General features: G+C 33.6%; 2 protein-coding genes across 2 annotated transcripts; one reads left to right on the top strand and one right to left on the bottom strand.

Moving 5' to 3' along the window:
* The first annotated feature begins 482 nt into the window (after positions 1–482).
* Positions 483–4409, top strand: LOC110029775 (multiprotein-bridging factor 1b-like). The gene is made up of 4 exons (XM_020732205.1): positions 483–724; positions 1186–1269; positions 3750–3832; positions 4098–4409. The coding sequence occupies exons 1-4, from the start codon at positions 583–585 to the stop codon at positions 4215–4217; spliced, it is 429 nt and encodes a 142-aa protein (XP_020587864.1). The 5' UTR covers positions 483–582; the 3' UTR covers positions 4218–4409.
* Positions 4410–7678: 3269 nt separating this feature from the next.
* Positions 7679–12437, bottom strand: LOC110029707 (tubby-like F-box protein 1). Its single transcript, XM_020732128.1, has 4 exons — positions 11951–12437; positions 11669–11756; positions 9456–9585; positions 7679–8696 (listed from the first exon to the last, which is right to left on the bottom strand). The coding sequence occupies exons 1-4, from the start codon at positions 12296–12298 to the stop codon at positions 8093–8095; spliced, it is 1170 nt and encodes a 389-aa protein (XP_020587787.1). The 5' UTR covers positions 12299–12437; the 3' UTR covers positions 7679–8092.
* Positions 12438–20747: the final 8310 nt, after the last annotated feature.

The raw sequence follows: 20747 nt of genomic DNA, 5'->3' as shown, positions 1-20747 counted from the left end.
ATAATTTTATATAAAATAGTAAGCACTCAATGGAATTTTTAACTTATTTATTAGTTTTATATGTAAAATCAAATACAAATAAAAAAATAAATTTTATATAAAAAAATTAAGTGCTCATTTGAGTTTTTAATTTTTTCAATTAATATAAAAAATTTAATTACAAATTATTATGCATATTAAAAATTTTAAATAAGTTAAGTATGAAAATATATGTGAAATTTCAGCTCAAATTTAAACTGAACATGAACAACTTATGATTCAACCATGTCAAATTCAATCAATGAAATAATTAGCTCGGCTCAGCTCGATTACAGTAATTTATATACGTAAATCTATCAAAATTAAAATAATGATATTTTTATGTAATAAGAAAGATTTGAGGGGTATAAATATAAAAAGGAAAGTTTAAATGCGTAAATACATATGAATGAGTGAAGTTATATGTAAATGGCCCACAAAGACAATATATCTATCAATCCATTGGGCTCCAACCATCATCTCCGTGGCGAGAAAAGCAGGCATCTTTCCTCGAAAACCCTAACCAGAAATACGTATACTTTCCTCCTTCCCAAGAAAGCTACCATGGCTGGAATTGGTCCGATCACGCAGGACTGGGAGCCGGTTGTGATCCGTAAGAAAGCACCAAACGCAGCTGCCAAGAAGGACGAGAAGGCCGTCAACGCCGCCCGCCGGAGCGGGGCGGAGATCGAGACCTTGAAGAAGTGTGAGTAGCTTCAACATCGCTCCTTCTCATCCATTCTTCGCGTTAATGGAGCGCTTCTACCGATTTTCTTTTGAGTCGATTGATTCTTTCCTGTGATTATTCGGCATGTCGATAAACCGATATTGATTGATTTGGTTACCATAGTCAGCAGTTAGGCCTTTTTTTTTTTTTTTTTGCTTTGAGGATTGTCATTTCGATTAGGTGGGAGATGATGAGTTCTATGGATTCAGCTTATCGTTCTGATTTGGATTGTTTGGCGGGTATAAAGAGAATCGATTTCTTATGCTGGAGGTTTGATGGATGAAATCTTGAATGCTTCTTTGTTCTTATACGACCCGAATTGTTCTTTTTTTCTTATTTGTTTTAATTGTGTTCTTATGTATGTTAAGTGGTTTGAGATGATGAAGATTCCATTTTTTTTGTGACCTCTGGAAGATTTATTTCTGTTTGCTGTTTTGTAGCTAATGCTGGCAGCAACAAAGCAGCTTCAAGTAGCACAACGTTGAACACAAGAAAGCTTGATGACGAAACTGAAAACCTTTCTCGTAAGTTACTTTTATGTAATTTGAAGTTTAATCTGTATCTTTATCTTCGATTATTCCTGTAGAATTAGTTTGTTAATCTTTAGCTTGCTTAAAGTTTATGGGGAATTTACATACATTCTTTCCAATTTCTTATGTGTTTACATATCTAATGCTCAAAGTTTACCTTTTTATGTTTATACCACCCAAAATTTTCATATCACATAAAAAATACCACATTTTTGACTTTTAAATGGTGGCATATATACCTTTAATGCATAGGTAATGTGGCATGTGTGTAAAAGCTGAAGTTTAGGTGTTAGATATGTAAATACATATGACTGATCGGTATGTATGTAAATCTTCCAAAATTTTATTTGTTAGATTTTAGAATGGAAGGGGATACCATTGTATGTATGGCTCAAACATGATATACTTGTCATGAAATATGCATTGGTTCTTTGTGCATGCAAAGAAGGAATTCATTAATTTAGAAAGATTTTTAAACAAGGTTTCTTACTTAAAGGCTTTATTTGATGTCTGATGGGATCATAATTCTGAAATTTACAAGCCAGAAGCAATGGTTTCATCGTATCTTTGTAGTATGGTTTAAGATCATTCAAAAATATAAGCTCAAAGGCTTAGAGCTACTTTCTTTGGTTTGGCTTGCTCATTTGTTTATAGTTGGCATTTATGTACATCCACACAATTCTTATGTATTTACATATCTAACCCCTAAACATTCATATGTACATGTCTGCCACTCAAATCTATAACATCATTTAGAAAATACTGCTGTTGCTATAGTTTTTAAAAGTGAAATACATATTTTTATGCTTAAGTTTATGAGATGAAGGTATTATACGTGTAAATATCAAACTTTGGATTTTAGATGTGTAAAGACGTAAGAATGGTGTGTTATGCATATAAATTTCTTTTGTTTCTAGAGGCAAGATCATTTTCTTGCGAGGAGAGCTAATCCAAGTCCACAATTGTTGCAGCAGTTCACTCAAGCCTGTTCAGTCTTGCCAAATGATTTTAGCTTAAATCTCATTGTATTTAGGGCTGTAGAAAAAAAACTTATTGTCCGGGAACAGTGAGTTATTTTGCTTGTGTTTTAATTATTCGTTAAGTAAATGAGCCGAATACGAGCAAATTTTTTAAGTTTGAAGTATAACTGAGCTGAACACAAACAACTCTTTGTTCGAAAATGTTTGGCTCGTTTTAACCTGAGATAAAGAAATTATGTATATTATTTATATTATAATATGTTATAAATATTTATATCTAAGTTTAAATGATAACAGCTCGTGTGGTCATGTGGTTCCGAGCCTTTTATTGCACAAAATTAATACAGGTTTTAGTTTAACACTCTACATCTAACTTTTTAATTATTTTAAACAATTATATTTCTAGCCGACATTAGCCGAACACGAACAAGAATATGTAAATCGAGCCCAACACGAATACACTGTTCACATGCAATTTTAAACACAATCCAATTTCGAAGGAGCCAAACACGATCCAAGCTTGAGCTCGGTCAAGCTTCATTTACATCCCTAATTGTACTAATTTATGGAGCATTTCTTACAAGTATATTCATATTCTCAAAATGTTCAATTCTTGCCACATGTGCTTGCATTGCTTTAAGTTGAGAGTAAAAAGCATACATGAGTTAATTCGAGAAAGCGGGGTGGGGATATTGGCTTTTTTTTTAATTAGTAGTTGGGCTACTTCATTTGTTATGAAGGTTTCATTTTTAGTGATTGGGTGCATTTTGAAGTCATATTTGCAGTCTAAATACAAAAAGAAAAAGTGGACGAGAAACATTAAGGAATCACTTGATATAAGCACTTAAAATAAAATTTTTACCAACTTTACACTTAAACTTTTGTATATTGATATTCTTTAAGTATATCATATATTAACATTTTTTAAATGACCCAACTGAAAAGCTAACGAGCTAAATTAGGTTAGCGCAAGCTTCGCTTGTCAGCTCATCAAGCTCAACATATTACACCCTTAGGTCACTACATCTATATTAACATGTTCATCACAATAGACAAAGTTTCACAACATGACATCTAATGTTTGATATTTATATTTATAACGCCGTATTAAAAAACCAGTGTTTAGGGATAGTGGTATTATTTTATGCATGTCAAAGATTTGTGTGTTATTGATTTAAAATGAAAATGATATGTAAATCTATAAGAATTGTGCAGTGTGTGTGTGTGTGTGTGTGTGTGTGTGTGTGTGTGTATATATATATATATATATATATATAAACCACTTTCTAATAACAATGCTATCAATCCCAACATGGCAATGCTTGTGTTCAATATATGGATTTGGTTATGTTTTCGTTTCATCACTGCATGGTTGGTGTATTATATGTCTTTCTCTTTGTATTTCTCTACAACTTTAATATTCCTGTCATGAGTATCATTTATGTATTCTTTTTTTCTAACATAAATTAATGTGGTTAAAAAAAAAAAAAAAAGATGAAAAGGTGTCTACCGAGCTGAAGAAGAATCTCATTCAAGCTCGAGTAGATAAGAAGCTAAACCAGACACAGCTCGCACAGGCAAGTAGTTCAGCTATAAATTTTACTTACAAAAAAAATGTCAAAATAGCCTTCCTGATTGTTTGCAATGTGTATAAAGTGATAATTTAATCCCCGAACTCTTTTAATATATGAACTGAAATAGTTTTTATCCAAATTTAAAGAGCCTCGGGACTAAATTGTCACTTTTTTAGATTCTGAAACTAAAAATGGTCCCATGAATAATCTAAGGGACTAATTTGCTCTTACTCTTTAAGTTGCATGAGAATATGATTTTTTATTTTAGTTGATCAATGAGAAGCCCCAGGTGATTCAAGAGTATGAATCCGGAAAGGCAATCCCAAATCAGCAGATCATCAACAAACTCGAAAGAGTCCTTGGAGTGAAACTACGCGGTAAAAAATAACGTTTCGGCTATGGGGTAAACTAATAAACAATGCCTTCTCGATAGTATGTATTGAGTTATTGGGTTGTTTATGTGTGTGTGTGTGTGTGCTGCTTATGTGAATCTACCTGTTTCTCATGTTATTGTATACTCCCAAGAACTACTTATTTTAGACCCTTAATGACTTTCATGAGTCAATGTGCATCTTTTTTGTTCAATTCGCCTTCTAAATTAGGATCACTATTGGTATAAAACTTGTGGGGGCTTTTGGAAGAAGTTATATTATCTACTTAGAGAGGTTGCAGATTGTCAGAAGGCCCCCCTATTCACTCAATTATTGCGAAGTTCTTCAATTTTATTTACATAGAAAACCACTATTCTGATGTTTGGTCTATGCTAGAAAAGTGATACATGAAATGTTAGAATATTAATCCTGAGTTTTTTTTTTTTTTTTTGGGCACAATTTTTTGAAAATAGCATGTTATTTATGAGTATGTTTTTATAATATTATGATAATAGTCTTGCTATTCTATAATCAATCACTTCAATGACTGCATCTTGTCTATAATTAATCCTTTTTTATGGCTTTCTTGTAGTTGGGGACTAATTTAGTTTTTGGGATTCTTTTTTGGGTTCTTTTTTTTTTTTTTTCTTTTTTTTTTTTTTTTGTGTGGAATAGTTACATGTATACCTCTCAATTTCTATGTATTTACATATCTAATATCTGAACTTTAATTTTTACATGTATGCATATATATATATATATACATACTTTTTGATATGAAAGATTTGGTTATGAACAGAAGTAATAGATGGTTCTTTTAAGCTATTTGCATTTTGCTTAGTCTGTTTTCCATAAAAAATTGCAGCTATTTGCATTTTGGATGTAAAATGTAAAAGTTTTTAGTGTTGGATATGTAAAATACATGGGAATGGGGATAGGATGGTATGTATGTATATTAGTTGCTCAAAATAAGCAATCATGTAAAGTTATGTAACGATTTGGGAAATTCCTCAGTTTGTAATTTTAAGAGATTTAGGGCTCGTTTGGGGACAGATTATTTTGTGCGGTGGCGTTTTGAAAATGCACTTGATCTGTGTGGATAAACTGCGTTTTGGCAGCTTATGTGTTTTCAAAACGTTAAAAACTGTGTTTTTATAGTGCACTTATTTAGGTGCGGTGTCATCTTTATGGTTACGATCTGACTTTTTTTAAAAAAAATAAAAATTTGTAACAGTCACGAATTATTTTTAATCAAATTATGAGCAAATTATTCAATAAGCTATGGCTGCCCGAAATAAATTCTTAAATATTTGTTCAATTTACGATTAACATTGCAGAACAATCATAAATCATTTTGAATAGGCAACAGTTTATTTTTTATTTTTTATAATTGAATTTAATGTTTACTTAAACCAAAAGATTAACCATATGCAACTCCAATAAATACTCTAGTGTTAGCGTTCTATAGTTTATTCATAATTAAATTAATTATCTATTCTATGTACTAAATATGAGGAGCTATATTCTCATCTTTATCTTGAGGACTCTTATTTAATATATCTAAACTCATTTAATTAAAATTTATTATAATTTCCATTATAGTTGACTAGTAATTTTTGTGCCCGTTCAAGTTACATAAAATTTTAATCTAAATATTAAAAATTAACAATACATTAAAAAAATCATTATTATTTACATTTTCGAGAAGGATAGTTTTATGCCATCCAAAGTAATGCTTTCAAAACAGCTCGTTGTTCGCGAACAGTTTGTGTTTGACTCGTTAAGAAGCTCGTGTTCGGCTTGTTCGCTAAGTTAACGAGCCAAGCGTGTTAACGAGCCGAACACGAAGAACAATTAACGAGTCGAATACAAACAACATGAACAAATATTTGTTCGTTCGTGTTCGGCTCGTTTTGGCTCGAAATACTACTAATCAATTTATATATCTTTGATGAGTAGTTTTTTTTTTTTTTTTTAATTTAATTGACTACAATACTATAAAGATTTATAATCAATTAAAAGTATTAATGAAAAAAATAGAATAAAAATTATTAAATTAGATTCAAATGATTTTTTAAATATTGTCTAACCTTTAACATCTGATGGCTACATGATTAGAGTTGTCAATATGACTCTTTGTTCGTGAACGGCTCATGTTCAGCTCGCTAAGCAAACAGACTGAACACGAACACACTTTTTGAGCTTGAAATATAAACAAGCCGAACACGAGCTGGGCTTGGCCTCGCTCGTGTTCGGCTCGTTTACACCCCTAATCCAAAGTGATATAAATATAAATATAAAAGTTTAAATATTTGATATACAAATACGTAGGAATTGTATGATATGCACGTAAATTTCCCTCCAATATTATATTTTTTTTCCAACCACTATTTTCCTTTCCTATTAATTTTTTATTTTGTGCAGATTTTATGAATAATAACCGTTTTCTTAATAATTTTTTACAAGGCCAAAATTTTCCCATAAAATTAGGTTTTAGTTTTTAATATTCTTAAAAAAATAAACAAATTTTTTAAATAATGTATTTTTAATTAAAAAAAATCAATTTTCTTTGTATTAGTCCCTCTAAATGTGCATAATATATGGTCCTAACCGCCGATTTGGCCTTTTGGGCGCCACAGTCAAAAAGGAAAAGCATAAATAACAATTGGCTAAAAATATAAATTAAATAAAATTCGCAACCACACGTTACGATATTGGATTAAATTAATTAATCAGCTCTTAAACATACTTTAGACGTTTGTGCTTAACTCTGATCTCATGCTTATTATTTAATTAATACGTAATTAATTTCTTAATCTCCGTGATTTTTTTTTCCTAATTTCGTTTCTCCGTCGGCTTGCCATAAATGACCTATTGACTTTGTACATGGCTGCAATTGTCAAATTTGTTGGCTCGACTTGGAAGAAACCCTTAATATATTTTATTATAAAATTAAAAAAAAAAAACAAAAATCTGAATGCATTATAAAATTATGAAATGATATAATATTAATATTAAATTATTAATGGAATTATTTAAGATTTATTGGAAAATTTGATCTTTTTCAATACTAATTTTGAAGTAAAATGTATTGCCGCCTTTTTCATTGTTCATCACGATTTATTCTTTTTCTTTGCACTTCTTATTTTCTCAACTAAAATTTCTGAAGTAATTCACATACCTACCAATTCAAACATTTCGTTTTCACATAAAACACCTTAAAAAGTAAATATTTACAAAAGAACCCAAGGGGTTATTTAGGCATTAGTAGGATTTAGTGACTGTTGAAGCTGGATCGAAGGCAGTATTGAAGAGCAATTTGCAAGGAAGAAATTTAAAGATTTGAGCTCTTGAAATTCAAAAAATTGGAAAACATTATTTTTTTTATTAATTATTTTAGAAAATATAAAAATTCTACAATTTACATAATTACATCAGAAGTTAATTTCTGCAACATTACCTACTATGCCATCCACCACTGTTCGTTCGACCGTTAAACAGCAACAAATATGAGAACCAATATGGAAGATCGAGTCGGATACAATAAACCAGGTCTTTTTTTTTTTTTTTGTAAGGGGTGTTTACATACAGACCACACAATTCTTATATATTTGCATATCTAACACCTAAACTTTCATATTTACATACATAACATTGAACACTCAATGTTCGACGACGCAGTAACAAAAAAGGCGCAATCACTAAAAATTTTAAAGTGAAATGCATATTTTCATGCACGAGTTTTGCATATCAAAGTGTTGTAAATGTAAATATCAAATTTTAGGTGTTAGATATGTAAATGCATGGGAATTGTATGGTATATATGTAAATTTTCCTTTTTTTTAATAGATACCAACAAGAAATACAGAGCAATAAATCAACTATGGTCAGCTCATTCACAAGCTAACTTAGTTCCAAAGCTCGAGAGGCAGATTGCGAAAGCCTGGAAAGCAGAGAGGGGCTCTCTGTAATCCATCGTGAACAAGTCATCTCCAACCTTTCCGAACTGAAGCAACACTGTGTCGTCCTCCATGGCTCCTTCTCCTCCTCCTCCAGCAGTCTGGCTTGGATCTGCCGCAGCAACCAACTGGAAATTCTTAACCGATGCAACCGTCACGCGTCCGTGAAAATTCAAACACCAGCATTGGAGATGCTCGTGCCACCTCGGAGATTTGTTCTTGAGAACGATGGAGCTCGTCGCTTCTAGTTTAGAGATTTTCGTCGAACTGTGTTGTTGGCCGTCTGCTGCTGCTGATGGCGGTGGTGGCGGCTTTCCGGCAGGGCAATGTAAAGTGCAGAGCATTCGTCTTGGTCCTCGTGATTTAAGAAGGTTGAATTTGTATGTAACTTGGCCGATCTCAAAGTTTCCAGTGCCAACCTGGGGGCTGATTCGCTTGCTCGCAAGTCGGCGGCTTGCTCGGCTGTTCGAAGCCTTCGCGCCGTCGTACGGCGGTTTGCTGTCGTACAGCATGAACTTTGTGCCGAGGAAATTTGATCTGGTGAATGGAAAGTTGCAATTTTATGAATTTGGATGTCAATTTAAACTTTGGGTATTTATATATATATACCCCACACCTAACTCCTATGTATTTACACATTCAATACCTTAACTTTACTTTGTACATTCATACCACATCAAAAATACGTTCATTTTAACTTGTAAAAGGTGAAATACATCTTTTCATGCACCGGCGAGGAGGCATGCAAGGTAAAAATTCAAGTTTAGGTGTTAGATATGGAAATGCATAGGTATTGAGTGCTATGTATGTACAATTTCCTTTAATCTTTCATATGTAATCATTTGGGATCCACTTGTGAAACCAAAAGTACTAAAAGGCACATTCACCAAAGTTTCAATGCTTGTATTTTTGGTATCTATCCGCCTATCTAATGATGCATTGTTGGCGCTTAATTGCACACGTTCAAATCATTTGCCCCCATTCTCTATGATGAATGGAAGTCTCACACGCTCACCAAAATCTTGAATTTAAATATATTTTAAGTATATTTTATAATAATATTTTTTACACGAGCTAGCTCATGAACTAATGAGTTAAATTAGGGGCTAGCTTGAGCTTTGCTTATTGGTTCATCAAGCTCAGCTTACGAGCCACTTATCAAGCCGAGCCAAAGCCCGAGCCTACTCACGAGTCAGCTTGACTCAGTTACACCCCTAACTGTGACTAAAATCGGCAAGACAAATGGGGTTTAAACAATATTTGTGATAAAAATTGAAACAGAATAAGAAGTCTCACCTCAACTTTCCCATGTATGCTATGCTTCCTCGAGAGAGATCATCTGCATCAAGGGAAATCATATATTCAGTGTGGTAACCACGCCGAACCCTCCGCGCCGCCAACAGAAACTTCCCTTTGTCCATAAAAGCTGCAATAACATTATGTTTGTTAACCAACTGTAAAACTTAAAGCAAGAAATTATAGTTATTTGGCAATGAGAATTCATTAGAGAAAACAAAATAAACACTTATTACAGGAGATGACATACTTATCAATAAAATTTAACCAAAAAAACAGGGGTCTAGGCGTGTAAAGTGCATCCTTCCATTCATTTCCTTACGCATAAATATCAATAATGAAGGCATGTGAAAACAAACCAACATAAATTCTTATGTATCTACACATCTAACACTTAAACATTCATATTTAATTTACATGCATACCAATCAAATCCTTAACATCACATCAAAGATACCACTATCATTATCTTTTCAAAGGTGAAAAACACCTTTTAATGCATGTGTAAGACATCGAGGAGTTATAACTGAAAATATCAAATTTGGGTGCTAGACATGTCAATATATAAGAATTATGTTGTATGCAAGTAAATTTCTCATAATTATTTTAAGGCTCATATGAATCCCCAAAAATAAACTATAAATCAATCAGAATTTGTGCCAAAACTCAACTCAAATACTTTCTAATCAAAAGTCAAAAGGCCGAGAACACGAAATGTGACTCGAGTTAGCTCAATACATCAAACACATTATTTGGCAAATAATTTTTATTCAAAAAATTAATAAGTTCATTATTACAGCTGACGATTCTTAATACATGAAAATATTATAGGATTAAATACTCCAAAGGTCTTGATTTCTTATTTCAAGTAAGCTTAAATTGTTTCCAAAAAGATTATAAATTTCAAGAACAGTTCAGATCAGATAAAACTCCCTTGAACTTGACGTGTCATTGACAATTATTTTCTTTAGAAAATAACAACCTACCTACTTTAAGGAAAAGGAAAGCTTTATTAAAGAACAAGAAAGATGAAACGAAGTTTGGTGTAGACAGTGAGCATGACAATTTTGTAATTGCATTTGTCACTTTTTTTTTTCCTGAAAAATAAAGTCAATTTAAGAATTAAAAGTAATTTCACACTTCTTGGTAAAAGAATGGCCATCTTTATCATTTAATATAGCAATATTCTTTAAGAAATATGAAGGGACATGGGAGTGGGAAGAAAAAACAAATCCATTAAACTATCGAAATGTAAAAAACTTCAAGGAAGATTTACAAACATACGGCTCAATTCTTGTGTATTTACATATCTAACACCTAAAGGTCAATTTATACATACATACCACCTTTCTTAGGCATGAAAAGACATATTTTACTTTTCAAAAGTTAAAAAAAGTGGTATTTTTTATGTGATATGAAAGATTTAGGTGATATAAAACTGAAAAAGTAAAATTTAGGTGTTAGATATATAAATACATAAGAATTGGGTGGTATGCATTTAAATGCGCCCGTAAATAATTGAATTTGCAGCTTTTCTCCAACATAAGGAACATAATAATAATGCCTCACAAAATACTTTATTCAAATATACGATGCCTCAAACCATTACATAAAAAACAAGATAAAAATACAAACTTGCAGAAGATAAGGAAAAATTTAAAAATATTTCAGCAAAACGGAAGGTTTGTACATGAATCTGTGCACATATATCATACAATCCAAGAAAGCTAGAATCACTGAACAAAAGCTCTTATGCTATAACAAGAGATTGAGCCAATCTAACTTTTAATCCATGAAAAAAATTTCAAAAGATATCAACAGGTAGGGAAAGGAAAGAAGCCAAAAACCATAGTCTCTCCAGCAATCATGCATTTCTTTAAGCACCAGCAGGTACAGCTACCTCATGAGTTAATAAAAAACCACTTCGTTACCTAATTTGAGCCATTTCATAATATGCAAAATATCCAAAATCTAATCTTTGAAAGACGCTTAATAAATCATGAATCTGCTGACGGAAAATCTAATCTTTTCTGTCGCTTCAAAGCTACTTTTAGTATCGTCTATGCAGATTCTACTGCAAAAGTAAACAGGGCAACAGATAGATTGCGCTCCTCTAATCAAGTCAACTTTGCCAAAAACTTTGCACTGCAAGTGGCAACAACCATAGAACTAGTCCAAAGAGAAGCCCAAAATTAAAGGGATAATTTACTTACTCTGGGTTAGACTGAGATAGAGATAGAATGTCGAGTTGTTCTTGTTCCTCTTAATAAAGCACTGGATAGGCAATTCGCTCGGCCCCGGCTGCGTTCAAATTAAAACCACCCCAAATACAGTAAATTCACAATATATCCAAAACTAAAATCAAGATAAATCAGCTAAAAGACAGATCCGCGCATTGACAATGCAAATTTACGAATATCTTCCCAATTCTAAACAGAATCCTGTCAAAACGGCACCAAATTCACCCTAATTTTTACAAAACCTAGAAAACCAACCTGTTTAAGAGATGAAGGAAAGGTGATCTTCCCGGTATCCTGAGTAGATCCGACCATTCCAGTAGTGATCTCCCTCCACCTCCGACATACACAAGCGCAGGAAACCACGTTCTTCCGCAGAGGCCACCGGTCCTCGCTCGCCTCCACCCTCCCTATGATATCCTCCATCAGCTCCGGAAGCATCCGCGACCACCGGTTTTCCTCCACCCCCGATTCTCCGACGGCTTCCTCCCCTCTCTCCGGCTCTATCGCCGCCTCCACCTCATCACGCAGCCTCCTTCGCTGCTCTCCAAATAGATCAATCGAAGCCCCCGAAAAACTACATAGAAACCCTCTAGACCTCGACATCTTCTTCTCTCTAACACAGATCGATCGCTTCAAGCTCTCTCCTTCTTCAGCCTGAGTTTCTCCTCAGCGCTCCCTCCCAATCTCTCTCTCTCTCTTCAATCTGAGTCTCTCAGCGAAAGAAGAGAGGAGAGATGTAAACGCCCCCTGATGTACCGGGCTTATTAAATATAAATTCGCATATTATATTATATTATATATGTATATATAAATATAACTTTTATACAATAAAATTATCACAAAAATTTTTACAATAATTTAAATATTTTTACCATTAAAATTAAACGGCGTCAAAAAATTTGTATTGTTGAAGAAAAAAAAAATTAAGTCCGAATTTATTATCCGCGTATATATTTATGTAAATAAAATTAGAAAATTTATTTTGATTTAAAATTGTTATAATAAAGAGAACTTTTGACAAAATAATAAATATTTAATATTATTAAAGTTGAAGAAGCAGGTCCCCCGATATATAATAATTTTCAACCAAAATATAAATTATTAAAATATAATTATAAATTTTATAATTTTATATTAAAACATCAAGAATAAATATATTTTATGTCGACAGGATATTTATATTAATCAAAACATCGAAATAATCTCTAACTATTTACAGAGAACATTTATATGGTGTCATTTTAAACTCATAGTTTATAAAATTATCAAAATAGTCTTGTATTATATCAAAATTGTGTTGTAATAGTCCTCCCTGGGACTGTTTTATCACCAATTTTAAAAATTTGGGAATTATTTTGCTACTTTTATAAACTTTAGGACTAAATTTATCGGGGACTATTTTGGCTTTTACTGATTCTAAAATTGAGCTCCAATAGTTTTTCATGAAAAAAAAAAGTTATTACATCTAATACGATCGATGGCACGAATTGCATCACATTGTTAGCAAAATTTTTTCTGTGTGGACTCCTGACATAGCTCTAAGTGCGGACGAAGTTATTTTTGAGTTATATTCAGGTTACTTCTAGGTTATTTCGAAAATAACCCAAAAATAACAAAAAAATAAAGATCACGGGTTATTTCGGTATTATTTAAAATAATCTAGAAATAATTTGAAAATAACTCAAGAATAACCTACGCCGCACGCACAGAAATAATGCTCCATTGTTAGAGTCATGACATGATGTTATCCATGCAGTCAACCACATATTAGGACGAAATATTTTTTTCTTATACCTAAATTATTTCAACTCCAATTTTAAAAATTTGTGGCTACTTGAAATTAAAATCGTCTCGCGTAAGCAGTCGAGAACTATATAGGCTCTTCATTTTATTTATATTTATCCAAATTTGATTTCCCATAGGGGCAATTTTTTAGTGGCCAGGATTTTACATTAGAGTGACCTGTGATTGGGACCAGAGACGTGCCCCCGGATAAGGGGCGAAGTTGGGTGATTTACGAAAAGCTATTTTAATTGACACTAATTTGACTTAAATTTAATTTGGTAAAAAGATGTTTGGATTTTAAATTGTTTTGAATGGTATGCCGAGCTGAGATTGCGACGCTTGTCGAGCTTCTGCGCACTGTTGAATACAGTATTCGGCCACGTGCATTTTTAAATTTCTTTTCCATTTTTGAGGCCTGCAAATAAAAATGACAGTAATTGTTTTATGTAAACCATGAACGCAAAAGAAAATAGTTAAATAATTTTGATTTCTGATCTGTTCGTAGATCATACTCCAAGGAATATGAACCGTAATATACCTTGTTTATTCTCTAAAATAATTTTGCAAATATATTCTTCTATTTGTATGGGTGATGATATAATATAATGATATTATATTTCTTTTTCAATTTTAATGGAGGTTGTATAGAATATTTTAGATTTTTATCTATGTTAGTATTTTACGTCTGCTCTCTAGCTTGATCGGCTTAAGTTTGTTCGCATGAGAGGGAGCTCTAGCCCAGTCTCTTGCATTGGCCTTCTGGCCGCCGCCGCCGCTTTCTTTGGCGGTTGGCTTTGGCCCATGTCGTTCTCCCGGCCCCCTTCGCTGCCTTCCTGCCACTGCTGCCTCCTGACCATCGTCATCTTCGATCGTCATCGCCTTTTGGTCGCCACCCTTTCTTTTCGGCTGTCGCTGCCATCCTCTGGTTGTTGATGTCTCTCATCCGTTGTAGTCACTTTCGACTGTCGTAACCTTTCGTTAATCGTAGTCTCCGATCGCCATCGCCGCCCTCGAGCAACCGCCAGCTCGTGTCGTCGTCATCTCTTCCCAAATATCCTTGCCATCTGACAGTCGTTGTGTCCAGTTGCTATTGCCTTCGACAGCTGTCGTCGCCTCCCTTGGGTCGTTGTCGTTTCGGGCCGTCGTTGCCTCATTCTGGCTGTCGTCGCCATCCTCCCGCCGCCTACTCCCTTTGGCAGGCGTCGTCTCTGGTCGCCACCTTTCAACCGTCACCGTCTCAGGCCATCGCTTGTCTCAGGCCGACACTGCTACCTGCTCCCCACCATAGGTTCAACCATAAGCAGACGTTATAATTCGAGAAATTATGTAGTTTTTTCTCACCTATGGGACAAGAGGTTGCACCTATAATCATCAGCCCATAGTGAAACGTTTCAACTTGGCAAAACCTAGTAGTTTTTCACTCTATGAGATTTTCACGTAAAAACTCCTGATGTCGTCATTGTTTCTTACTTTTATCTGAGTGTGTGCCAGATTTTTGTACTATGCTAAGACAATAATCCTTTATTGTACTGCCGCGAATCACCTAGCATAGATCAATATTCATAATTAATCTAACTCAACCCTAGCTATTACAGAGTTATTGAATATATCGAACGGTCAATAGAACTTTAAACTATACTCATCAAGAGAGGCTATGTATTCCTTACAAAAAGAAAAAAGCTCACCTCATATTGAAACTCACCCAAAATTTTTGATAAGTAGTTAACTACAATTAGGATTGTATAAATTGCTCCTTGTTCGTGAATAATTCGTGTTTGCTTGTTAAAAAACTTGTGTTCGATTAAATCGCTAAGCAAATGAGCCGAACACAAACAAAAATTTACTTGTTCGTGTTCGGATCGTTATGACATATAATTGTTGAGTTGCGTAGTATTTTTAAATAATTTAATTGAGTACAAGGATATAAAAATTTATAATCAATTAAAATTATTAATAAAAAAATAGAATAAAATACATTAAATAATATTTAAAAGATATTTCAATATAAATAATAAGATTTAAATCTCGTCCCAACATTTCATCCGAGTTTGGGACTGATAGTCCTAAAAAATTTTATTTGTTCATCTATTCAAATGCTTGTGGCATGCAATTGCAAACATATTTATTTGATGAGTATAAATATTTCATTTTTTATTCATTTCACATCAAGTGTTTAAACAGTACTAATTTTTTTACATGAACGAAGTTCTTTTCTCATAATAAATTTCTTAAAAATATTTAACTCGTGCATAGCATAGCATTAGTTAAGATGACATATATCTATGTAAAAAATAAAATTTAGGTGTAAAGTTCTGAAATGCGTGGAAATTAAATGGTATTTTTGTAACTTCTTATATTTTATTATAGATGCGGGCTAGAAAATTTGCGGTAGTAGAGTAATGGATTATCGTCATAGCGTTGTGGGGGGATTCAACACACACTCAGATAAAAATGTATCAAACTGTGATGACACCAGAAGTTTTTACGTGGAAAACTCGTCAAGGGGAAAAACCATAGGACTTGACCCAGTTGTAAAAATTCATTATAAGTTGATGATTACAGATGTCACTTGTCCCACAGACGAGAAATTGTTACTAGTTTTCCAAGTTAGAACGTCGACTGACGACGTCTAGTCAGCGGTGGTTGACGGAGGTCGGCAGTAATTGCGATAATTGGCGGTAGTCGACGACAATCGATGACGGTCGGCGGTGGTCAACGAAGGTCAGCGATGACTAACGACAGTCGATGAAGGTCGGCGATGGTCGATAGAGGTCAGCGGTGATCGGCGGCGATCAACGGTGGTTGGCGGTGGTTGTCGACGGTCAGTGGTGGTCGACGACGATTGACGATGGCGAGGATGATCTTGAACTTGAGCCTTCTCAAGGACTTAAGCTCCTTCTCAAAGCCTCAAGTTCTCTCTTAAGCCTCTCCCTTTCATGTGAGGGGCGTCATGTGAGGGGCGAGACTCTATTTATAGTGTTTTGAGTGCAATTAATGCATGAATATGAACAATTTTGATCAGACGGTCCGGAGAGCTTCTGTTGATCGGATGACATTTGATGGACATTTGAGTCGCTTAACTATGTCGGAATTGAGCAATCTTGGGCTAGTTGGATTCGTCCTGTTAAGACGCTCGATTCGACTATAAACTCGTTAGATTCGACATCCGTTTAACCTTTCAAATGCCTCCGAAAATCCTCCAAGAGTGGTTTGATGAATTGATCCGGGCTTGATTTGACTCGGATTGGAGCTTATCTCTTCGAGCCGATCAGTTTGAGTATAAGTTTGCTGAAATCAGAGTTCCAGACGACTCTTAATCAAAGTTTGAATATATTTTTTTTCAAAAAACTGCATCGAGATTCATGCCAGATGATGAAAATTTATCGGTTGCGTATCAATTATTATTATTATTATTTGAAATGAAATAAATTTCTTGTATTTCCCAACCTAATGAAGTGATGACTTTACCTTCTGATAAGCGAACAAATACTTTAATTTAATTTCTGTTAGGCTTGACAATTTCAATTTCATTTATTTTGTTTTGCTCATAAGTTTTCTTTCCCATAATTTCCATTTGGCTATTAACGCATGCATACGAATACATTGTTGGCTTGTTCATAGGTCATTAACATGATTATTTTAGTGTGAAATATATATATTTTAAATTTGCTGTAAATATTATAATTTTATTTTAATTTTAAGAAAAAAAAAACAGATAATACATTTCTTATGACTATAACACTTTAATAGATTTAATAGTGGAAATTATGGGCGAATAAAATTATGAAAATTGATTGAAAAGGTAAAATAATTAAAGCATTATTCCAAATATGTGTTTGATGAAAAGGGCAGGCAAATAAACGCATGTTAAGAAAATGTACATACACATCACTTTTATGCAGCACGAATCTTGATTCATTTTTAGGGTAATAAATATTCTAAATTCAAATTCATTGTTGGCGGGCCTCTTATTTTATCAAGTCTATAGTTAGATTGACCGTCTCGGCAAGACAGATCAAATAATATGAAAGTGAGATTAGTTCAGGACCAGTCAAGCTCAAGTCATTGAATTACATTTATGAACTTTGGATGGTTAATTTAACGGTCAAATTAACTCTAAATTTGACATGTTTATAGTCAAATTGAGTATCTTGACAAATGGAATCAAATGAGCTCAAGACCATTCAATTTTTTGTCATTAGGCCACTTAAATCATTAAAAAAAAATTCTTATTTTCAAGAGGGATTAATATTGGTAGTCCAATCATATGGCTGAGAAGTTATTCCCTAAGAGATTATAATGTCCTTACACTGAAAGCTATAAATATCTCCCTCTCTTCACTTGAGAGGGGAAACAGAAAAAGAGGAATTCTTGAGGTTGAAGCTCCGGTGATAACTTACAGTCTCCATATTCCCTGACCACTGTCAAATGCCACTCGTCATCTACCGTTGACAAATGTTGACCGTCACTGCTTGTCGCCACCAACATCCTGCCTCCAACATCTTTTACTTGGAAAAATTGTATCACAAATACAATTGTGACATATAACAACTATATAGAAAAAACAGTGACGACTTCCCAACTTCATAGCCTTCAGCCATTTTTGGTCATCACCACCTGCAACCACCAACCACCAACCACCAGCCACCAACGACCACTACTTATGACAATCACAACCAGAATGTTGTTGATGTTTCTAGCACCTTTTTTTATATACATTGTATAAAGATAAATGCAGTGTTCGATGTAAAATTGTAACCCCGCTCCCTCGGATAAATAGTGTATAGACATCAATTGAGACCTTTGCGGTTGAATATTTCTATTACAACTTTAATTTACAACCTTTTCGACCAACTGCCACTATTGCAACCACTAACTACAAAATTTATGACCAGCTACTGTCTTTGTAGCAATCAACTATATATAATCTTTGTGGCCAATTATTAGTATTATAGTTTCCAACTATGACTCCTGTGGTTGACTGCTACTACTGCAACCACCGATTATGGCCTTTGTGGGCAACTACTACTATCATTTTACTGCTGTGAATATTTTGGAACACAATATGTATGTGTATGTGTGTGTGTGTGACACCTAAAGTTGGGTATTTCATTGATTGCACTTTGGTGTTATAATAAACACATGCATGAAAATGTATATTTTACTTTTAAAATGTTCATATAAATGATATTTTGATGTGAAATTAAGGATTTGAGTATTATATATATATATATATAATTTTATTATATCAAGTCTATATATGCGGAAGCCTTGGCCTGTCGGTTGGCGGGTTTCTCTGTAAGTCTCCTCAGGTCAAGGGTTCGAATCTCTGCGGCGCGGTGGCCCTCAAATAATAGCACATGACGCGGGCTTCTCACCATAAGGTCTAAAGTATATGAAATCGATATTTGGGCTTCTGCCAAATAACGATTCTAATGAATATATATATATATATAGAGAGAGAGAGAGAGAGAGAGAGAGAGATTTATTATCAACCGCTAGTTGTGCCGCCTCCCACTTGGAAAAAATTTGCGTACGATAGACGTAGGCAGCGCTGCGTACGATTTCTCGGTATGCCGAGGGTATAACGGGGTTATATCCGTAGTATAACCCATTGTACCCTCCGTATAACCTTTCGTAACTTACTTGTAACCTACTATATATGATTACAGAAGCACGGAACTTATTTGTAGGTTACAAGTAGGTTACACTAGGTTATATAGAGGTTACAAAAGGTTATAACACAGGTATAACATCCTTATACCCTCCCTATAATTTCGAAATCGCACGCAGCGCTGCGTACGTCTATCATACGCATATTTTTTCCCTCCCACTTGGGCTTTCAAGAAGGAAGAGTATGGTGGAAGTTTGAATCGTTTTATTAATTTAGCATTTTTTATATTGGAAATTTGAATATTTATATTATTTTAATAATTAGTTACTTGCCGTTTAGGATCAATTATTTTATTTTTATTGGTTTTTAGTTTTTATTTATTATTTATTTATTTTTTTATCTTTTGGTGTGAAATAAAAATATGTTTAATATTCTTAAATATTTATCACTTTTTAAAATATATTTAATATCATCATGTATTTTAAGGGGCTTTTACATTCATATTTATGTATCTCACACCGAAATATTTAATTTACAAATATTCATTCGTAAAGAGTTGTAGTAGCAACAGGATCGCGACCAACAAAAACGTTCAAATCTCCAATATGCCAATGTTTCATAAATAATTACTACAGAAAAACAGTAGATTAACATCAGAATTAGCATTGAAAATTATTTTCACTCAAAATTAACGTTCATTTAGCATCACGCGTTGTCTCGCACATAAATAAGTCGACACAGATGAGTAGCGTCAACTCGACAACACTAAATAGAAGCATTAAAGTCGAATTAGCATCGCCAATGACCGACTCAAATGCCCTAATAATCTCTTCCTTACACACAGTCCAAACATTCACTCATTTCTTTCCGAACTCGAGTTTCTCTCCCGACGACCGCTCCTCTGTGTCTCAGCCCATTTTTCGGCGTCTCCGGATTGCATTGGTGTTAGATTTGGAATTCATATTTTTTTGTTAACTATGCAATGCATATGAATTTGATAGTTTACATAAGATTCATGTGCCTAAATATAAAAGTTTAGATGATATATATATGGAGATGCCCCCAAAAAAAAATTTATAGATTTGAACGCTATGGGCCTAATTATAGAACTTTAGGTGTTAGATATGTAAGTACATAAGAGTTTTGTGCTATGTATAGGTGTGAGATATGTAGATACAAAAGAATTTTGTGCTTTGTATGTAAATGCCCCTAAAAAAAATATTTTGAATTTATGAGTGTTATGTATCTAAATATAAAACTTTTTGTGCTAGATATGTAAATACATAAGAATTTTGTGTATCAAAATATAAAATTTTTGGTGTGAGATATGTAAATACAAAAGAATTTTGTGCTATATATGCGTTGACCTCATTTTTATGAGGTGTTACTTTTCCTTTGTTTAAAACCTGAACTTTTATAGAGGACTAGTATTGAGACTCACACCGCTTAGAAACTCGAACCTTCTCTTAACTTCTTATAATATCGTATGGGTGATTTCACACCCTCAACATTTAGTAGAGTTGATGGAACCAACATACTGAAACTCAAGTCGAGTTCCTATAAGGATTGGAAAAGCCCTAAGAAGACCCCTTAGCTTGTGACGAGCAATTCGCTGTGGGGGCATTCAGCTAGACTTTGGTCGTCACTTAGTCA

The sequence above is a fragment of the Phalaenopsis equestris genome, unplaced genomic scaffold (assembly GCF_001263595.1).
Source record: "Phalaenopsis equestris unplaced genomic scaffold, ASM126359v1 Scaffold000600, whole genome shotgun sequence".
NCBI lineage: Eukaryota > Viridiplantae > Streptophyta > Magnoliopsida > Asparagales > Orchidaceae > Phalaenopsis > Phalaenopsis equestris.
This window is presented reverse-complemented; position numbering and strand designations above follow the sequence as displayed.

Coding starts and splice junctions, on each gene's coding strand:
- LOC110029775 (XM_020732205.1), top strand. CDS start 583: ATGGCTGGAATTGGTCCGATCACGCAGGACTGGGAGCCGGTTGTGATC. Junction 725..1,185: donor GATCGAGACCTTGAAGAAGT/GTGAGTAGCTTC, acceptor GCTGTTTTGTAG/CTAATGCTGGCAGCAACAAA. Junction 1,270..3,749: donor CGAAACTGAAAACCTTTCTC/GTAAGTTACTTT, acceptor AAAAAAAAAAAG/ATGAAAAGGTGTCTACCGAG.
- LOC110029707 (XM_020732128.1), bottom strand. CDS start 12,298: ATGTCGAGGTCTAGAGGGTTTCTATGTAGTTTTTCGGGGGCTTCGATT. Junction 11,757..11,950: donor TTCCTTCATCTCTTAAACAG/GTTGGTTTTCTA, acceptor ATTTGAACGCAG/CCGGGGCCGAGCGAATTGCC. Junction 8,697..9,455: donor GCATACATGGGAAAGTTGAG/GTGAGACTTCTT, acceptor TCCATTCACCAG/ATCAAATTTCCTCGGCACAA.